This window comes from Geotrypetes seraphini, chromosome 10, assembly GCF_902459505.1.
Source record: "Geotrypetes seraphini chromosome 10, aGeoSer1.1, whole genome shotgun sequence".
NCBI lineage: Eukaryota > Metazoa > Chordata > Amphibia > Gymnophiona > Dermophiidae > Geotrypetes > Geotrypetes seraphini.
In genome coordinates, this window is record NC_047093.1 from 1,972,442 (window position 1) to 1,992,647 (window position 20,206).

The 20,206-nt window shown below is 47.9% G+C and overlaps 1 protein-coding gene across 4 annotated transcripts in view; it reads right to left on the minus strand.

The window, feature by feature from the left end:
- ASPSCR1 (ASPSCR1 tether for SLC2A4, UBX domain containing) overlaps window positions 1-20,206 on the minus strand; it is a 170,234-nt gene that overhangs the window by 119,996 nt on the left and 30,032 nt on the right. For all 4 annotated transcript variants that reach the window (XR_004540796.1, XR_004540797.1, XM_033960227.1 and 1 more), the window contains exons 5-7: window positions 19,388-19,445; window positions 16,672-16,745; window positions 4,007-4,523 (exon numbers count right to left, since the gene is read on the minus strand). Coding sequence is in view for 2 of the 4 variants with exons in the window: in XM_033960227.1 (XP_033816118.1) it covers window positions 4,007-4,523; window positions 16,672-16,745; window positions 19,388-19,445 (649 nt within the window). In the remaining 2 variants the exon portion in view is untranslated. The remainder of the gene's footprint in view (window positions 1-4,006; window positions 4,524-16,671; window positions 16,746-19,387; window positions 19,446-20,206) is intronic.

The window sequence follows — 20,206 nt, forward strand, 5'->3', positions numbered from 1 at the left end:
GACGGCAGATAAAGACCCGAATGGTCCATCCAGTCTGCCCAACCTGATTCAATTTAAATTTTTTTTTTTCTTCTTCTTCTTAGCTATTTCTGGGCAAGAATCCAAAACTTTACCCGGTACTGTGCTTGGGTTCCAACTGCCGAAATCTCTGTTAAGACTTACTCCAGCCCATCTACACCCTCCTAGCCATTGAAGCTCTCCCCTGCCCATTCTCCACCAAACGGCCATACACAGACACAGACCGTGCAAGTCTGCCCAGTAACTGGCCTAGTTCAATATTTAATATTATTTTCTGATTCTAGATCCTCTGTGTTCATCCCATGCTTCTTTGAACTCAGTCAGTTTTACTCTCCACCACCTCTCTCAGGAGCGCATTCCAGGCATCCACTACCCTCTCCGTAAAGTAGAATTTCCTAACATTGCCCCTGAATCTACCACCCCTCAACCTCAAATTATGTCCTCTGGTTTTACCATTTTCCTTTCTCTGGAAAAGATTTTGTTCTACGTTAATACCCTTCAAGTATTTGAACGTCTGAATCATATCTCCCCTGTCTCTCCTTTCCTCTAGGGTATACATATTCAGGGCTTCGTCAGGGTATACATATTCAGGGCTTCCAGTCTCTCCTCATATGTCTTCTGGCGCAAGCCTCCTATCACTTTCGTCGCCCTCCTCTGGACCTCCTCAAGTCTTCTTACATCTTTCGCCAGATACGGTCTCCAAAACTGAACACAATACTCCAAGTACAGGGACCTCAGGTTATCTCGGATGTTGTCACTATAGGACCTGCAAACATAGGTTCCTGTGGGGAAAACTGCTGACTACAGGCCAAGCATTGTTGGACTTCTAAAACTGGAAGAGCCTGAAGAGAGGACTGAAGTAAAATAACACTATCTTACATGAAACATTTTAGAAATGTGAAAAAATTTGTCAGCCTATATGGAGTCTGAGCTCTGAGCAGGGCATTCTGGCTGTAGAGCAGGCAGGCACAAATGTTTAGAAGGAACCTGTTCCTGTAAAGGAGGTGTAGGAGAAGCCCCCCCATTTAGACTTCGAGCCCTTAAAAGATTTTGAAGGGTTACCTGAAGCTGTAAGGAGTTGTGGGGTCAAACCAGGAGAGGACCACGAGGCCAAGACTGAGCCCGTGGGAGCCTTCACTGTTATCTCAGAATGAGAGCGAGCTGCTGCCACTTGTCGATGAGAACTCCGTGTCAACAATGTCGCTGCAAGAAGTGAAGGAGTTAAGCAGCATTCAAACATTGGGAGCTTTTTCTTCTTTTGGCCTGCCAATTCTGCCATTTCTTTTACTTCCAACGGCATCGGTGGCAGTTGGCTACCCTCCCCTTGTGGTATCAAGACAGGGCCCTGAAGGGAGGGAGCGAGCGGCAAAGCTTGCGGCTGTGCTGCCTTCTTTGTATTTCCAGGACAAAGCGCTGACTGAGAACCACCGTTCATCGCAGTTCATGAGAGAAAGGAAAAAGCTCCTTCTGGGTCCAAGCACCTACCTTCAAATTACCGTCGCTCTCCTGAAAGCAATATCTGTTGCCCAAATATTGACTTCTTCCTTCATTTATTGGGTTTTTTTTTATGTCTTTCTTTTGAAAAATAAGTTTGCCTTTTATCACCTTTATTTTTGAAACCAACTAAGGGAATTAAAGTAGTAGGTTAAGTATTACCTATTCTGTTAATATTTTTTCTTTCTCAGTAAGAAAGGAGAGAGCTGCAACCTGTCAGGTGTGGTCAAAAAAAAAAACCTGACAAACTGAGGGGAGGGGCTGTAGGTGTAGGGACATACCCAGTAAGAAAAAAGCTTACCTAGCTAGGGGAGAACACCGGCACTCAGACTCAGCCAGAGGACTTCACCAACAAATGTGCTTGCATATTCCCCGTTTGTCTCCAGAGAACTTTCTATTCTGAGTTAATGATGGCTATTGTTTTATAAACCACAATGACATTTTTATAATGCTGGATATCAAGTTTTAAATAAACATAAAAACATTAAGCTTTGGGCCTATTTTTGTAAATTAAAGTGGAGGCACTTTATTCTGGATCCCCAGCAAGAGTTAAGAGTTTTTTGGTGGGGGTATTCTCAGGCTTTTCTTTTTGGCGGGAGGTAGCCACTTTCCTTTCTCCTGTTTGGTGATTGATTCTAATACAGGAAGCCAGTAACTCAATCCCGATATTCATGGTATTTGGATGAGGCAGACAAATAAAATCTTTGTATATCGACATCATCTTATTGACTTAGTGACCCCTAACCCTAAGTGCACTTTCGGAAGAGATACAGAGGTATGGTGATCTTTTGGTGTTTAAGGTTAACCTCTCTAAGAGTTTTAGGATCTTTCCATTTAGAAAGGTTAATGGGATCCTTTCCCTATTTGGGAGTGTGGTGGAAGTAACATTGGAATGTCTGTATGATCTCAACTATCCCCACTTTTTAAGTCTTTAGCATTAGGTCTTGACCACTGGGTGAAATTTAATCAATCATTCTTGGGTGGGCCAGGTGGTCTATTTGAAGATGTTTCTCATTGAATTTTAGCATCTTTGCCAGACTCGCCCTTGGATGTTCCTAAGGCAGTTATTCAGAGACTGTCTCAGAAAATGTTTCATATGAATGCAACAAACTTACCAAGAGTTCAAGGACAGAATGAAGTTGAACAAACTAGCTGAGCTGTTTCTGAGAAGTTGTAACCAATTCAATATTCATAAACTAATTTAAAAAGTTAACACAATGGAAATAATGCCATGGCTGTACATTACAGAAAAAAAAGTTTGTGTCTTGAGTACACCCTCCAGTGTTGCAATATAAGTAGTGTTTCACTTGATTTGGGAATTCTTATTTCAGTCGACTTATTACGGTCTTCTTTGAAGTCATTTCGGCAATCCTGGGCTTCTATTCCTTTGATTGAATTGCAATATAAACTGCTGATGCGTATTTACATTTCTCCGGCTAGGGCTTATCATGTGGCCCTTCGTCTAGATTCTTGCTGTCCTAAATGTGGGGGGGTGAATGCTACCTTGGGGCATATGTTTTATTCTTGTCCTGTGGTGTTTCGATTTTGGACCATTCTTCATCGACATATTGCACGTCTTTGGAATACTTGATGTCTGCCTCATCCGAAGATGCTCTTTTCTACTTCCCTATTGACTCATCCTATACCGAGAGGTATTCATGTTTTTTTGAAGCGTGCATTACTGTTGGGGAAAAAGTCAATTTTGGTTCACTGAATGGATGTTACTCCCCCAACATTATCGCAGTGGCGTTCTTTGATGATTTTTCAATTAAAGATGGAACGCTTGCATATTCCTGAGATGGATTCTGTTCAGGGACGTACTTTACAGCTTATTTGGGAGCCTTTTTGGGTCTCCTTGACCGGGTATGCTCGCAGCCATGTCTTGAATATTTGATTGCGTATCTTTGTGTTATTTTTATTTCCTGTAATGTTGCTCACTGCCTGCTTTCCTTTTTTGTTTATTTTGGGGGTGGGGGGTGGTTGTCTTATTATAAAACTTGGTCAGTGTTACTTGTTTTCTATGTATTGCATCTGGACTGTGTTTTTTTTGACCAATAAACAGTTTTGAATATAAGTAGTATTTCAGAGATACTACGCACTTCCAGCATATGCCTTAAGCAAACTATATGGCCCACAATCTCATCTCGCGCTCCACCTGACCACCCCATCCTCACTGTGAAAGACTGCACCTTTCAACCACAGAGCAAGACTAGGATCCTCAGAACCAAAAATGCACATCTTTCCAATAGGTGTAGTTAGGGATAAGCATATGGGGGGGGGAGGGGAGTGCCCTCCCCACATGTTACAGGCTGTGATTCTAAATTGGTCCTCCTTCTCCACTGCCAATATCACTTCTTTACCTTTGTCCCAAAAAGTAAACAGACAAATTACAATGATACCTCTCTTCAAAGAGAAAGTAAACCATCTCCACTCCTCTCCCTCCATCTCCCACCCAACCAGATGCCAGACCACTTCTCTGTTCGTATTCTCTCACCTTCTGGCCATCCTGCTGTTCCAGGCTACTTTTTGTCTTTTTTGGCTTGGAAGGACCACCAGGACTGGAAATAGAGGTTGGCAGGTTCATTGAAGGGGGCACATCACTCTCAAATGGCTTTGTATTCACAGAGGTACCACCCAGGCGCTGCCCAACACCAAAGAAGGGGACAAAGGATGATTTGGAACTTGCCCCTGCTGCAGTCTCCTGTGGTAGTAGCTGGCTTTCTTCCCTTGCCAACTCTCTGAAGGAGGTCTCTCCTTTGAATGAAAGAGAAACTGCAATATCATTACTTCTAGAGGTCTGTCCAGACTCCAGAGAGATGTGCTGTGTCTGGGACGAGATGACTCCTGCATCATTTACATGTGAGCAACATAGCAATGTGGCATCCAGTTCCCCAACTGTTCCTGAGGGTTCTCCAGGAGCTGGGGTGTCTTCCTCAACTGTCCCAAAGGTCTCTTCACAAAGTTGTGCCATGACCTTAGGTTCATTTGGATTGGCAGTCTTCATAACAAACCTAGAAGCCAGACAAAAGGATTTTAAAAATTCAGGTGAAAAAAAAAAGTTATCTCTAGATTCAGAATTTAAACACGTATTTCACTAAACAATTAGCACAGAACTCAAACCAATCAAGTTAATATCTCAATGTATTTGTTTAAAGGAAAGAATCATTTCTGGAAACAACATACAGGCGAACAGAAAGCACAGTTACTTACCGTAACAGGTGTTATCCAGGGACAGCAGGCAGCTATTCTCACATATGGGTGACCTCCAAGCTAACCAAAATGGGATGATGGGAGTGTTGGCAATTTAAGAGAATAAATTTTGTAATACTGTTTGGCCAAACTGTCCATCCCGTCTGGAGAAAATATCCAGACAATAGTGAGAAGTGAAAGTATGAACCGAGGACCAAGTAGCAGCCTTGCAAATTTCCTCAATAGGTGTAGATCTGAGAAAAGCTACTGAAGCTGCCATTGCTCTAACTTTATGGGCTGCAGCTCTACTGTGTAGGGGTAATCCAGCCTGGGCATAGCTTAGAGATAGGATGTCCCAACTTATTTGGATCAAAGGAGACAAAACGTTGAGGAGCAGTTCTGTGTGGTTTGGTGCGTTCCAAATAGAAGGCCAAAGCACATTTACAGTCCAGAGTGTGAAGAGCTACTTCTCCAGGATGAGAATGAGGTTTCGGAAAGAACACTGGAAGAACAATAGATTGATTGAGATGAAATTCTGATACCACTTTAGGGAGGAATTTTGGATGAGTACGTAGGACCACCTTATCATGATGAAACACCGTGAAAGGTGGATCAGCAACTAAGGCTTGCAGCTCACTGACTCGTCGAGCAGAAGTGAGGGCAATGAAAAACACCACTTTCCAAGTGAGATACTTCAGATGAGCCTTGTCAATTGGTTCAAATGGAGGCTTCATCAGTTGAGCAAGGACAACATTGAGGTCCCAAATAGAGAATGACACGGTGCCGCCAAAACGGGGAACGAAAACTAGCAGTCGCTGCGGGGACGGGGACAAGGCCATTCACCGCCCCGTGGAGCGATGAATGGTGTTGTCCCCACAGTGAGGCATGAAGGATCGTGCGGTCCCCGCAGCCCACACCCGCCTGCTCAATCGATCCTAGTGATTAGCCAGCTCTCTCCCTTCTCCTCACCTTAGTTTGTAGGTTTTCTTTTTCGGCGACCCGCACACTATCAAAGAGCCGCGCATCCGCTGCTGCTCAGTTTCGATCTTCTGCTCTGATGCAACCGGAAACAGGAAGTTGCAGCAGAGCAGAAGATTGAACTCTGAGCAGCCGTGCGTGCGCGGCTCTTTGGGAAAGCGTGCAGGTCGCCGAAAAAGAAAACCTACAAACTAAGGTGAGAAGGGAGAGAGCTGGCTAATCACTACGATCGATTAGGCAGGTGGGTGGGGGCTCTTTGGGAAAGCGTGCAGGTCGCCGAAAAAAAAAAGCCTGCAAACTAAGGTGAGAAGGGAGAGAGCTGGCTAATCACTACGATCGATTGGGCAGGTGGGTGGGGGCTCTTTGGGAAAGCGTGCAGGTAGCCGAAAAAGAAAGCCTGCAAACAAGAGAGCTGGCTAATCACTACGATCGACTGGGCAGGCGGGTGGGGGCTGCGAGGACCGTGCGATCGCTCGTGTTCCCGGCTCAAACTGGAAGGAGGGAGTGAAAGGGAAAAGGATTCTGGGCCAAGGGGATGAAGACGGAAAGAAAAACCCACAGCAGGAAAGAAAGGGAAGGACATGCAGGTGAGCCAGATGCTAGAAGCAGGGGGGGGGGAAGAAAGAGGGAAAAAAAGCTAGATGGGGGTTAAAAAGAAGAGACACACTGGTATGGAAGAGGAATATAGGGGAAATCTGGACACAGGAAGGTAACAGAAAGAGGGGAAATTATGTGCGTGGGGCATAGGGACAGAGACATAAAGGGGACATGCCATGGGGATGGTATATGGACACAGGGGGGGGGGCAATGGCAGATACATAGGGGAGATATTAGAAATGGGGAAAATAGGAGCACAGAAGCGAGATGGTTTGTGGGGATGGGACAGGGACCGAGCTCGCAGGCTCCAGTGGCTTGCACAAATTACATTGTAACGTGCCATGAAAATAAGAGGGAGGAAGGTAGATAGATAGGCCACACGAGAGGAGCTGAAGGGTGGTAGAAAGGAACAGATGGTAAAGGAGGGAGGGAAGGGTGGTGGTGGAAAGGAATAGGACAGACATTGAAGGAAGGTGGAGAGGAACAGACCCTGAAGGGAAATGTGGAAGACAGAATGGGAAGAAGACAGATGCCAGACTATGGGGGAGCGGAGGGAAGAAGATGGGTGCTAGACCAATTGAGGGGGGGTGAAGGGAGAGGCACAGTTAACAGCAAATGGAAGACGCAGAGAGAAGACACACAGTGGATGGAAGGAATTGAATGAGAAGATGTGGAAAGCAGAAACCAGACAACAAAGGTAGAAAAAAAATTCTATTTATTTATTTTTTGCTTTAGGATAAAGTAGTATATTAGTTGTGTTGATAAAAATTTATAAACAAAGCCCTGCCAGCTGAACATCTCTCTCTAGTTCAGCAGCAGGAACTTTGATTTATAAGAAAGGAATAAGCTAAATATTACAGTACTAAGGCTTATATGGATGCAGCGGGGACGGTGACGGGGCGGTGAATGGGATGGCAGTGGCGGTGACGGTGACGGGGCGGTGAAAGGGATGGCGGTGACGGGGCGGTGCAGAAGATGATGGGCCGGGGACGGGGCGGTGGCGGGGACAGATTTTTTCCCCGTGTCATTCTCTAGTCCCAAACCACAGGAGGCAGTTTGAGAGGAGGTTTAACATTGAAAAGTCCTTTCATGAATCTGGAAACCACCAGATGAGCAGAGAGGGGCTTCCCTTCAATAGGCCGATGGAAAGCCGCAATTGCACTGAGATGGACTCGGATTGATGTAGACTTGAGGCCAGAATTGGATAAGTGCAAAAAGGTAATCCAAAAAGCACAGTTACTTACTGTAACAGGTGTTATCCAGGGACAGCAGGCATATATTCTCACATGTGGGTGACGTCATCTACGGAGCCCCGATGCGGACAGCATTTCAAGCAAACTTGATTGAAGATTCAAGCTTGCTGGCTGCACCACGCATGTGTGCCTCCTGCTCCACTAGAGGGCGCATCCCCTCCTCGTGGTCTCCAGTTCACATATCTAGCAAAGAAGCCAACCCCGGGGAGGTGGGCGGGTTGTGAGAATATATGCCTGCTGTCCCTGGATAACACCTGTTACGGTAAGTAACTGTGCTTTATCCCAGGACAAGCAGGCATGATATTCTTACATGTGGGTGACCTCCAAGCTAACTGATAAGGGATGGAGGGAGGTTGGCAATTTAAGAAAATAGGTTACGTAAGACCGATTGGCCAAACCGGCCATCGCTCCTGGACAGTGTATCCAGGCAGTAGTGTGAGGTGAAAGTATGAACCGAAGACCACGTGGCAGCCTTGCAGATATCCTCGATAGGCGTGGACCTGAGGAAAGCTATCGAAGCTGCCATCGCTCGGACCTTATGTCCCGTAACTCGACCGTGCAGCGCAAGACCAGCCTGAGCGTAGCAGAAGGAAATACAAGCAGCTAACCAGTTGGACAGGGTGCGCTTGGAAACTGGGTGCCCCAACCTGTTAGGGTTGAAGGACAAAAACAACTGGGGGGCCGTCCGATGAGACTGGGTGCGTTGGAGGTAGAAGGCCAACGCCCGCTTGCAGTCGAAAGTGTGAAGCGCCACCTCTCCGGGATGAGAGTGGGGCTTGGGGAAGAACAATGGACTGGTTGAGATGAAAATCAGACACCACCTTAGGCAAAAACTTAGGGTGAGTGCGGAGGACCACCTTGTCGTGGTGGAATACCGTGAAAGGTGGGTCCGTCACCAAGGCCTGCAGCTCACTAACCCTCCGAGCAGAAGTGAGGGCGAGTAGGAAGATCACTTTCCAAGTGAGAAACTTAAGATGACACTTATCCATAGGCTCAAATGGAGGTTTCATCAGTTGAGCTAGAACCACATTGAGATCCCAAACCACCGGGGGCGGTTTGAGGGGAGGATGAACATTCAGGAGCCCTTTCATGAAATGGGAAACTAAGGGATGGAGTGAAAGAGCCTTCCCTTCCAGGGGTTGATGAAAGGCAGCGATGGCGCTGAGATGGACTCGAATGGAATTGGTCTTCAGGCCAGAGTGAGATAAATGGAGTAAATACTCCAGAACCAAGGACACAGGGACCGACACCGGGTCCTGGCGGTGAGAGGAGCACCAGGACGAGAATCTAGTCCACTTCTGAGAATAGCAGAGTCTAGTCGAGACCTTCCGAGAAGCCTCCAACACTTCCCTGACCGACTGAGATACCGGGAAGGAAGTCAAGGGGAAAGAAACCAAGCAGTCAGATGAAGAGACTGAGGATTGGGATGTAACAGTGAACCCCGACTCCGAGATAGCAGAGAGGGAAAGACAGGCAGAAGTAGAGGTTCCCTGACACTGAGTTGAAGTAGCAGGGAGAACCAAGGCTGGCGGGGCCATCGAGGAGCGATCAGGATCAGAGTGACCCTCAGAGATTTTAGATGGACCAGCGTCCTCAGAATCAGAGGAAATGGTGGGAACGCATAGAGGAACTTTCCCTCCCAATCTAGGAGGAGTATATCCTTGAACAGAAGTCCGGGGAGTATATCCTTGAACAGAAGAGAGGCAGTTTTTGATTGTCGGGGGAGGCGAACAGGTCTATCTGGGGAGTCCCCCACGTGTTGAACACCTGTCGCAGCACCTGAGAGTGCAGGGACCACTCGTGTGGCTGGAGGAGGCAGCTGAGCCTGTCCGCCAGGCAGTTTTGTTCCCCTTGGATGTAAACCGCTCGAAGGGAGATGTTTTGGGAGACCACCCATTCCCAGAGCCGTAAGGCCTCCTGGCAGAGGGGCCAAGACCCCGTCCCTCCTTGCTTGTTTACGTAGTACATCGCCACCTGGTTGTCCGTGCGGACGAGAACCACCCGGTCGTGAAGCAGATGCTGAAAGGCCACCGCGGCGAGGTAAATGGCCCGAAGCTCCAGCACGTTGATATGGCAGTGACGGTCCTCTGTGGTCCATAGGCCTTGCGTGTGTAGACCGTCTACATGAACCCCCCAAGCGTACTCCGACGAGTCCGTGGTTAGGACCTTGTGGTGTGGCGGGGCGAGAAAGAGCAAACCCTTGGAAAGATTTGAAGAGTCGGCCCACCAACGGAGCGATCTTTGCAAGGAAGGAGTCACTGTTACGTGGCGGTAGATCGGGTCCCGATCCTGTCGCCATTGTGATGCCAAGGTCCACTGTGGTAACCGCAGATGGAGGCGGGCAAGCAGGGTAACGTGGACTGTGGAGGCCATATGGCTGAGGAGCGTCATCATCTGTCGTGCCGAGACGGTAGTCGATCTCAAGACTTGTCGGCTCAGATTTACCAACGCCTCCCGACGCTGAGGAGGGAGGAAGGAACGCAGATGGACCGTGTCCAGCACGGCCCCGATGAATTGTAAGGACTGAGAGGGGCATAGCTGGGATTTTGGGAAGTTTATCTCGAACCCCAGACACTGAAGCACAGTAATAGTCTGTTGGGTCGCTGAGATAACCCCCTCCCTGGTCGAGGCTTTGATCAACCAATCGTCCAGGTACGGGAATACCTGCAGACCCTGGGAGCGCAAGGTAGCCGCGACTACTACGAGGCACTTCGTGAAGACTCGGGGGGACGAGGACAGGCCGAAGGGGAGGACCCGATATTGCAGGTGGAGGTCCCCCACCTGAAAGCGCAGGAACCTGCGGCAAGCAAGGTGCACCGGAACATGGGTATAGGCCTCCTTCAGATCGAGGGAGCAGAGCCAATCGCCTTCGCTGATCAAGGGGTAAAGGATCGGGAGGGAAAGCATCCAAAACTTTTCCCGTACCAGAAACTTGTTCAGGCGCCTTAAGTCCAGGATCGGGCGCAGGTCTCCCGTCTTCTTTGGTACCAGGAAGTAGCGGGAGTAAAATCCTTGGCCCCTTTGATTTTGGGGGACCGGCTCCACCGCCCGCAGGCGGAGGAGGTCCTGTGCCTTGGAGAGGAGGAGGGGCAACTGCGCTCGGTTTGAAGGACACGCACTCGGTGGGCTGTCGGGGGGTACCTCCCGAAAGTTGAGCGAGTACCCTGATGAGATCACGCCAAGGACCCATGAGTCCGACGTGATGGCTTTCCAGCGAGGGTAGTAGGCTTGAAGGCGGCCCCCGATGGGAAGGGGGCCGGGTGGAGGTGCGGAGGGGGCCTGCCCCCGTCCGCTCATTCCGTCAAAAGGACGGAGATGGCTTCGCCGACACCGTGGGCTGTGACTTTGGTGGAGCCCTAGAGTGAGCCTGGGGGCGTCACGGCAGCGGTCTTGAAAAGGCCGGGGTGGACTTCTGGGGGTAGCATCGAGGTAATCCCCGGAAGGGGCGACAGGTCTGTGGTTTAGGCTTCTGTCGGACAAGAGATGTGAAGGAGCGTTCGTGTTCAGACAGCCGTTTCATAGCAGCTTCGATGGTGTTGTCAAAGAGTTCCTTCCCGACGCAGGGGAGGTTGGCTAGTCGATCTTGCAGGTTGGGGTCCATATCGACGAGTCGTAGCCATGCCAGCCGGCGCATGGCCACCGCGAAGGCTGCGACCCTGGAAGATAGTTCGAAGCCGTCGTAAGCGGCGTGGAACAAGTGTAGCCTGAGGTTGGAAAAATCCTCAAGGAGGAGGCTGAACTCTGTCTGGCGAGGGGTGGGTAAGCTCTCCGAGAAGGAGGCGAGCCGCCCAATGAGGTGCTTCAGGTAGGAGGAGAAAGTGAAGGTGTAGTTCAGGACTCTGGCGGTCATCATAGAGTTCTGGTACAACCGGCATCCGAATTTGTCCAGTGTCCGGCCTTCGCGTCCAGGGGGGACCGCCGCGGACACCCTCGAGGGGTGAGCTTTTTTCAGAGATGATTCCACCAGCAGGGATTGGTGGGACAGCTGTGGTTGCTCAAACCCTGGGTGAGGTACCGTCCGGTACTTAGACTCCATTTTGGATGGGACCGCCGTCACCATGTAAGGAGTCTCGAGGTTCCTGATAAGGGTCTGCCCGAGTACCGGGTTCAGTGGTAGCCTGAGGGACTCTCGGGGCGGGGAAGGCATATTCAGTTCCGCCAGGTATTCCTTGGAGTACCTTGAGTCAGATTGTAGGTCCAAGTCAAGGGCACTTCTCATGTCCTGGACGAACCTCGTGAAGGATGGTCGATGGGGGTCCCGTGGCCCCTTGCGGGGACGGTGACTGAGACCGCCGTTTGGCTGAGAATGAAGGAGAAGCCTCCCTCGAATAACGGGGCTCTCGCTCGGATCCTCGGTCCGATACCGGAGACGTGCTGTGAAAGCGCTCCGGGGTCGAGGACCTGCGTCGCCTCGAGGAGCCCCTCGGGGACGACGCCGGGGTTCTGGGGACCGACCAGTGCCTGGTCAGGGATCCCTCCCCGGACTCCCTCGGCGAAAGCCTAGGGCCTCGGGCCGGAGCTCCGGACCGAGGGGGAGTCAATAGGAGCTGTGGGTTGGTAAGAGACAGCTCGGTGACCCTTAGCGGCTCCCCCAATCGAGTCGAGGGGGTGCGCCCTCGTACCGGAGGGGAACTCCGGGCTTTCTTAGAGAGGGGTCTCGATTTTCGTTTTGAATGCCTCGAATGCTTCGAATGCCTCGGGGAGGAATCCGATGAAGAGGAGAGGCGGTGAGAACGGCGTGGTTTTCCTCAAGGGGTCTCGGTGCGTTGCTCAGGCTGGTCCGGCGCATGCGAGGTCAAGGCCGATGCCGGTTGAAGGTGAGCCATGGCAGCGGATAGCTCCGTTGTGATCATCGCTCGGAGCAGGTCCTGGAATACGGGCACAGACAGCATCGATGGCATGTCCAAGGCCGCTGTGCTCTCCACCGGGGGCGATCTCGCTTCGGAGGGGTGGAGGCACGTCCCGAGGTCTTCGGGGTTTTTGCCGGGGCCGTGGGTAAGGAGTTTCCACTCTGTGTGGCCATTGTCCCCGAGGTTTGCTTCTTTGACGATGTGGAACCTGAGGAAGGAAGAGGGGACTTACCCGGGGCAGAGGACTTATGAGAGCTCGAGGTCTTCGAAGTCGAGTCCCGAGGCGGGGCCGATGTACTCGAGGCCGAGATCGAGGCCGGGGCCGAGGTCGAGGGTTGATAGGTAGCAAAAAGCTCTGCCATGCGGGCCCGTCGGTGGCGGAGCGCCCGCTGTTGAAAGGTTGCACACCGGGGGCAAGTTTCTGTTGGATGGTCGGCTTCCAGACAAAGGATGCACCAGCGATGCGGGTCTGTGAGAGATAGAAGACGCTCGCACCCGGTGCACTTTTTAAAGCCCATAATGGGCCGGGACATCCAGGCGGCCGCGGCCAATCAGGCCTCGCGGTTGCGGCGATCCGGGAGCCCCCGGATCACGAGAAAAAAGCGCAAAAAGCGCGATGAGCAGGAAGAAAAATTTTTCGTTATGCACAGCGACTTTTACGAAGAAAGGAAGAAAAAAAAAAGTAGTAAATCGCGGTGCAAAGAAGGCACTAGGGCAGCGCTAAGAAAAACGTGTCTTCTTAGCACAGCGGAAAAAATCGAACTGGAGACCACGAGGAGGGGATGCGCCCTCTAGTGGAGCAGGAGGCACACATGCGTGGTGCAGCCAGCAAGCTTGAATCTTCAATCAAGTTTGCTTGAAATGCTGTCCGCATCGGGGCTCCGTAGATGACGTCACCCACATGTGAGAATATCATGCCTGCTTGTCCTGGGATAACAGAAGATAAGGAGGAATGCTGAGGATCTTTATCATGAGAAAAACACCATGTAGAAAATCTAGTCCATTTTTAGTGATAACATTGTCTAGTGGTAGGCTTCCTAGAAGCCTTTAAAACGTCTCTTACATCATTTACCTGGGATCCTATAAAAATACCATCAAACGTCTAAGAATAGTCCAAAATGCGGCCGTCCGCCTCATTTACGATCTCAAAAAATACGACCATGGTAGCCCCTACTACACCAAACTCCACTGGCTTCCAGTAGAGGCAAGGATCATCTTTAAGTTCGCCTGCCTCTGCTTCAAAACTTTAACAGGTTCTTCCCCAATTTACCTGTCTGAGCACCTTGAAATAGCAGGTCCCTCTCGCACACGAAACACCTACCTGTTCACCTTTCCCTCCCTAAAAGGCTGCCTCTACAAGAGATTCATTGATAGAACCCTAGCATTCCAAGCGGGCAAATGGAACAATTGCCTAATCGCCGTAATCTCCAACTCTCCGCCCTACCACCTGTTCAGGAAGTCACTAAAAACCTACCTCTTCGACAAATTCCGCTAACTCTCCCTTCCCTCCTTCCCTGCCCCCCTCCCCGACCTCGATATGCCTCCAAATTCTATGACTTCGCCCACCTTGCCAAGCCACTATATGGCCTCTCTTAATCAATCTCTGTTTTATCTAATTGTCCTGTCTATGTCAGGCCTCCATATTATATGCCTTATCATTGCCATATATGTAACATCGCTGTAAATGTACAGTCTCTTCTTTTGTTAACCGCATTGAACTTCCATGGTATTGCGGTATACAAGAATAAAGTTATTATTATTGAGAAAACTGAAGGGGGGCATGTTGAGAAGTACCAAGCTGTCTGGTGTAGAGACTGCAAGTTGGGATGAAGCAGAGATCCCTGACTCTGTGTAAGCAGAGAAGGAAACACTAGTAGAAGGTATGGCTCCCTGCTGCTGAGTTGAAGTAGAAGGGAGTACCAAGGTTGTCTCGGCCACCGAGAAGCAATCAGAATCATGGTGGCATGATCGTTCTTCAACTTGACCAGAGTCTTGAGAATGAGAGGGAATGGAGGGAATGCATATAGGAAGAGATTCGTCCATTCCAGAAGAAAAGCATCTGCCTCGAGACGATGAGGAGAGTATATCCTGGAGAGTATATCCTGGAGCAGAACTGAGATAGTTTGTAGTTGTGGGGAGCTGCAAAGAGGTCTATCTGAGGTGTTCCCCACTGTGAAAAAATGTGATGAAGAGGCAAGGAATGGAGTGTCCATTCTTAAGGTTGCAGAAGATGACTCAAGTTGTCCGCCAAGCAATTTTTTGCCCCTTGGATGTAGACAGCTTTGAGAAAGGTGTTGTGGCGGATTGCCCAGTCCCAAACCTTCAGAGCTTCTTGACAAAGGGAGGCAGATCCCGTCCCTCCCAGACTTGATTGACTGTCCAAATGAGGATTACCTGGTCATGAAGAAGATGTTAAAAAGCGTTGAGTCTTGAGGAAGCGACTCGACCTCGCGGGAGTCTGCTGAATGCCCAAGCTGGATGATTGGAAGAAGCTTCGGTCCCATATTAATAAGGAACTGAATGAATCGCTTCTCCAACATGGTCTGGAAAGAAGCCAGCAAGGATGGATCCACGTCTGAAACCGGACCACCTGCTTTGGCTGAAGGCTCCACTGAGGCAGTATAAATGTGCTTCGACTTGGAAGTCTTAGGCACTTTAAGCACCACCGCTGGAACCTTCTGCTGAGCTATCTGACCTGAGGAAATGGGGGAAGATACAGCAGGTGTCAAAGAGATAGCCACTGCAAACGACAAAGGTCTGATGAGGCTCGAGGTGGAAGCAGTAGAAGCAGAAGGAGTCGCAGTCGAAGGTGAAGCTGAGGGAGCCTTCGATGTTGAGGGATCGGAGGAAGAATCAATCCCGAACAGCTTGTCCACCAAAAGGTGACGATGTTTAAGGGCTCGAGGTTGAAGAGTAGCACAGCGTTCGCACGACTTCGGGTGATGTTCCGGCGTAGGTCCAAAAGGGAAATCGCACGCTGGCACTGGCTACACTTCTTGAAGTCCGTTATAGGCCGGGACATAGGAGGAAAAATAGCCGTCGCAAGATCGAAGCCCTTGGGCTGCGGCCAAGCGGCCTGCCCCGGCAAACGGATCGAAGATTGAATTTTTTTATTTTTTTTTTAAACTAGAAATAAAAGAAATAAAGGATGAACAGCGATTCGTGAAGAAAAAAATACAAACCGCGGTTCAGAGAAGGCACAAAGTAACAAAGTTAAACACAAAGAGTCAAAGATGGACTTCTTGGCTCCGCGGAAAACTGAGAACTGAGGAGACGTGCCCTGCGCTGGGCGGGAAGGCACTCGCTTATGCGCGGTGTGGTCGACTTGAAACTTTGAGTTTCTTCAAGCAAGTCTGCTTGCGAGGTGTCTGCATCTGGGCTCCGCTGATGACATCACCCATATGTGAGAATAGGCTGCCTGCTTGTCCTGGGATAATGCTAGGAATGATTAAGAAGGGGATCATGAACAGATTGGAGGTAGTTATCATGCCGCTGTACCGGGTCATGGTATGCTCCCACCTGGAATACTGCGTCCAGCACTGGTCGCCGTACATGAAGAAGGAGACAGTACTACTCGAAAGGGTCCAGAGAAGAGCGACTAAAATGGTTAAGGGGCTTAAGGAGTTGCCGTACTGTGAGAGATTAGAGAAACTGAGCCTCTTCTCCCTTGAAAAGAGGAGACAGAGGGGATACGATCGATCAAAACATTCAAGATAATGAAGGGAATAGACTTAGTAGATAAAGACAGGTTGTTCACCCTCTCCACTGTAGAGAGAACGAGAGGGCACTCTCTAAAATTAAAAGGGGATAGATTCCGTATAAACGTAAGGAAGTTCTTCTTCACCCAGAGTGGTAGAAAACTGGAACACTCTTCTGGAGGCTGTTATAGGGGATAATACTCTCCAGGGATTCAAGATAAAGTTAGACAAGTTCCTGCTGAACTGGAACGTACATAGGTAAGGCTAGTCTCAGTTAGGGCAATGGTCTTTGACCTAAAAGCCGCCGCGGGAGTAGACTGCTGGGCACGATGGACCACTGGTCTGACCCAGCAGCGGCAATTCTTATGTTCTTATGTGAAAGAACATGTTTATCTCCTCTTGTTATCACATGAATTTCTCAAAACAAAATAATAAGAGACATGTTGCCTAAGTCTGTCACTGCAAATTTGTTACAGTTGAAACATCTGTGCCAGTTAAAGATAAGCAGAAGAATATAGTAATTAAAAGAACTACAGAGCTTGCCTTCAAAATGGCATATTTAAAAGGACACACACTGCTGCTATGTGATTTTACCTGAGAACTGCATTTCCTCCAGTCAGTCCCAAGGATTTCAGGGTTGCTTTCTGCAGTGCAGTTTCCCCCTTGACCTATAAAAAGAATAGAAGCAGCAGAATATCCCTCTTGATTCAACCGATTCAGCTCTTTTTGAAAGGTGGAAACTCTGCCTGCTCCCCAATCACACAGGAGCCTAACGCCATGCAAACTAGGGCAGAACTATGTTCTTAGGTTCAAGGAAGGCATACAATAGACTGCATGCATTTCTTATTAAATAAATAAAACTTCCTACTTTGTTCCCCCCCCAAACTCTCATTTCCAACTCATTGAATAACTTTGAAAAAGTAGAAAAAAAAATAGTTTTTTCCTCCCTACCAGGGCCAAACATCAAAGGTTGGTACACCTAGGTATAGCCAGAATTATGAAGATAGAAGCATCACATGTCGTCTTAGCCTCACACTGAAGTATGGCTAATGGAAGGATTTGGGGTACTGCAAAACTTCAGCTCAATATACAGAGTGTGTTTCATAGTGACATTATAGCTGAAACCATCAGCTTTTATGAAGGATGGAGAATAAAAACATGGTGTACAAGGCCAGATCTGTGATCTATAAAGGACATACACCACAGCATACAACTGAGTACTGTACTAGAACAGAAGATCAGCTGTTAGAACGAGCTGCACCAGCTCTATTTATCTATTTAATATCCCGTTCTTCCCAACAATCTCAGAACGGATTACAGGTTAATACACATATAATACAGTTTGATTATCCTAAAGTAGCATCTACAAAGTTTGTTTGGGAGGGATAAACTGGGAACCGTTCAAGCTGGAAGAGGTAGAGTAGTCGATACTGGGGGAATTGTCTTGAAAAGTTAAGATTAATTTTGAGAGATTCCTGGCCTGAATGCATAAGAGGAAAGAAGGGTACCACTACCATGTGAAAGGAGAAGAGAGAATTAAAAGGAACAATGCATTTCCATAAGGAGTAGAGCAAAGAATAATCTATTTATAAGGGCAAACTAATCAGAACGTCAAATGTTTAGAGGGATAACCCTGCAGCCATATGATGGCACATGTGAAAGAATAAGAATCAGAAAATAGCCTAAACCTCCTAAGAAAATGCTCATTGGAAAACAACCTTTTTTGCATAAAAGTATAAGCAACTGTTATTGCTGACCACTGTAAACTGTGGCTTGGAAACTTGTCAACAGTCAAAGTCTCCAATTGACAAAGAGAAGCGCATTAATGAAATAGCACATTACATTTTAACAACATTTGACGTACTGTCTCAGTGGAGTGCTGTACAAACAAATTCACACAAAAGCTCCTTAGATTTAGGCGGACTATAAGCTTTTTAAATAAATAAAATTTACCGAGGACAGAAGAGATAAAAAAATAAACAAAGAAGATGAGATAGAAAATTCAGAACTGTGCTCACTACAAACTCCCACAAGGCACTTCCATGGTGAAAGGAGACAGATACAAATCACACAGTAAATAAATGTGTCTTCAGACCCATCAAACCTAGCAAAGGTGGACAGGGAAAGGGGTTTTGCAGGCTCTGTGGTCAGATACCTTCAAATTCAACTTTTAAGGACCCCCCCCCATGCCTGCATTCTTCAGCATAGGATTTCAGCTGGAATCAAAAAGGAGAAGAAATCTGACTCACAGATTCACTGGATGAACCTGGTCTTCTGGCTGCCACTCAGACCGAGGTTGGACAACCTCAACCCCCAGAAAATAACGCCACAAAAGTTTGGGGGGGGAGGACCATGCAGCCAATCCTCTGTTAGTCCCGGAACTCTAAAGAATTCCAGCAGGCTGCCTAGTTCAGTTTTCCACCAAGAGGCTGATCCTGCTAGCAGAAGACTTCTGCTGAGCAGGTTAGCATCTTCTCCCAGGCAGAGTGGGAAAGCCTCCAACGAACACTGAGCAAAAATACCCTAAAACAGTAGAGCAGATCAAACACACTTCTGAGCAGCTTGCAAACTGAAGTTGAGGGGGCAGGAGCAGCTCCCTGGGAAGGAGGCAGGGTTGGAACATATGAACATGTTTCTGCAAGCAACTTGCTAGTTCCGATAAAGGACCACTAGAAAGAAACGGATTTTGTATATGTGGTTTTCATTTACTGCCCATCCATCTCAACATCCTGTCCCCAAAAGCTACAAGTAATGGACGAATATGTACAAGGTGATGCCCTCAATTTATTTATTTAAAAACACTTATACCTAAGTGGATTACAAAAAACTCAAACATAATTATAAGCTCAAAACATAATAAAACAAAAAACAATATGCAAGTATTTTTCCATAAGTTTAAGATCTATCAAACACCAATGACGTTTTGTCTGCAGGACTGAAGATCCGATTTGAATTTTTTCAGGGTACATTTATTATAAAACATGGACATTCCCCCTATTTTACAGATATGGTAAAATACTGACTATATATCAGTGCTCTCAGTTCAAGCACAAGAGTCAAGTTTTAAGAAGAGGAAATGGCTGTAATTCTGTACATTAATACAAGAGGTTCATTCAGAGTCGCTTCCTCCTTCCTAAGTGTAGCTGAAACATAACTATATCCACATCTGTGTATTGTGCCATATAGAGACACCTTGTTTCTTGGCTATCTGGTACTATCCACAGACACAAGCAAGCAAGCCTCATCTCCGAGTCAGTCCGTCTACAAGCCCACTTGCCACTTGACTTAGCACCCACTACAAATACCTTACCTCATCTCTCATGTATAAACAACTTGGACTTGATTCACATGACTGTTTCACCCTCATTCTGTAAAATACAAAATATCATCATAGGGAGTTTGATAGCAGGAGAAGCCATTCTACCCCCCACATACGAGACACCAACTGATAAGACAGAAAGGTCCCCCAAGCCCTACAATTTGTTAGTAATGCCACATCATCCTTTCTAGTAAAAAGAATATGGCTAAACAATCTCCCACAAATCTGCAATTCATAGAAGCTGATGCACACAGCAATTATACAGCAGCAAAGACAAATGACGATCTGGTCAACTGAAAATGAGAGAAGAAATTAGGCCAAGTCTGATGTACACAAGAAAAAGAAAGCTCATCAGCGGAATTCAGGTTAACAAAGCAATTTGTTCACAAAGGTAAAGTCCTTAAACACACATATCTGAGAACACGTGCTAAATAGCACAACTTGTCATACAATAAACTGTTTTAAATATAAACCCAAATTCATAACTCCCCCTCCCCTTATTTTACATTGTAAGCCTTCCTCTCCCCATTATCCTTATGTATTATATAAGAAAAGAAGTTGCCTCCGCTGGGTCCAGACGAGGGGTCCATCGCGCCCAGCAGTCCACTCACGCGGTGGCCCATCAGGTCCATGACCTGTAAGTGATCCTTTGTCTAAAAGCCTTTCAATCCCCATTGTTCCTTTTTCTATACCCTTTCATAATCCTATCTCTACCTCTATCCTAATCCTATCTCTACCTCTATCTATATCCCTCAATCCCCGTATCCTTCAGAACTTGTCCAATCCCTCTTTGAATCTTCTTAATGTACT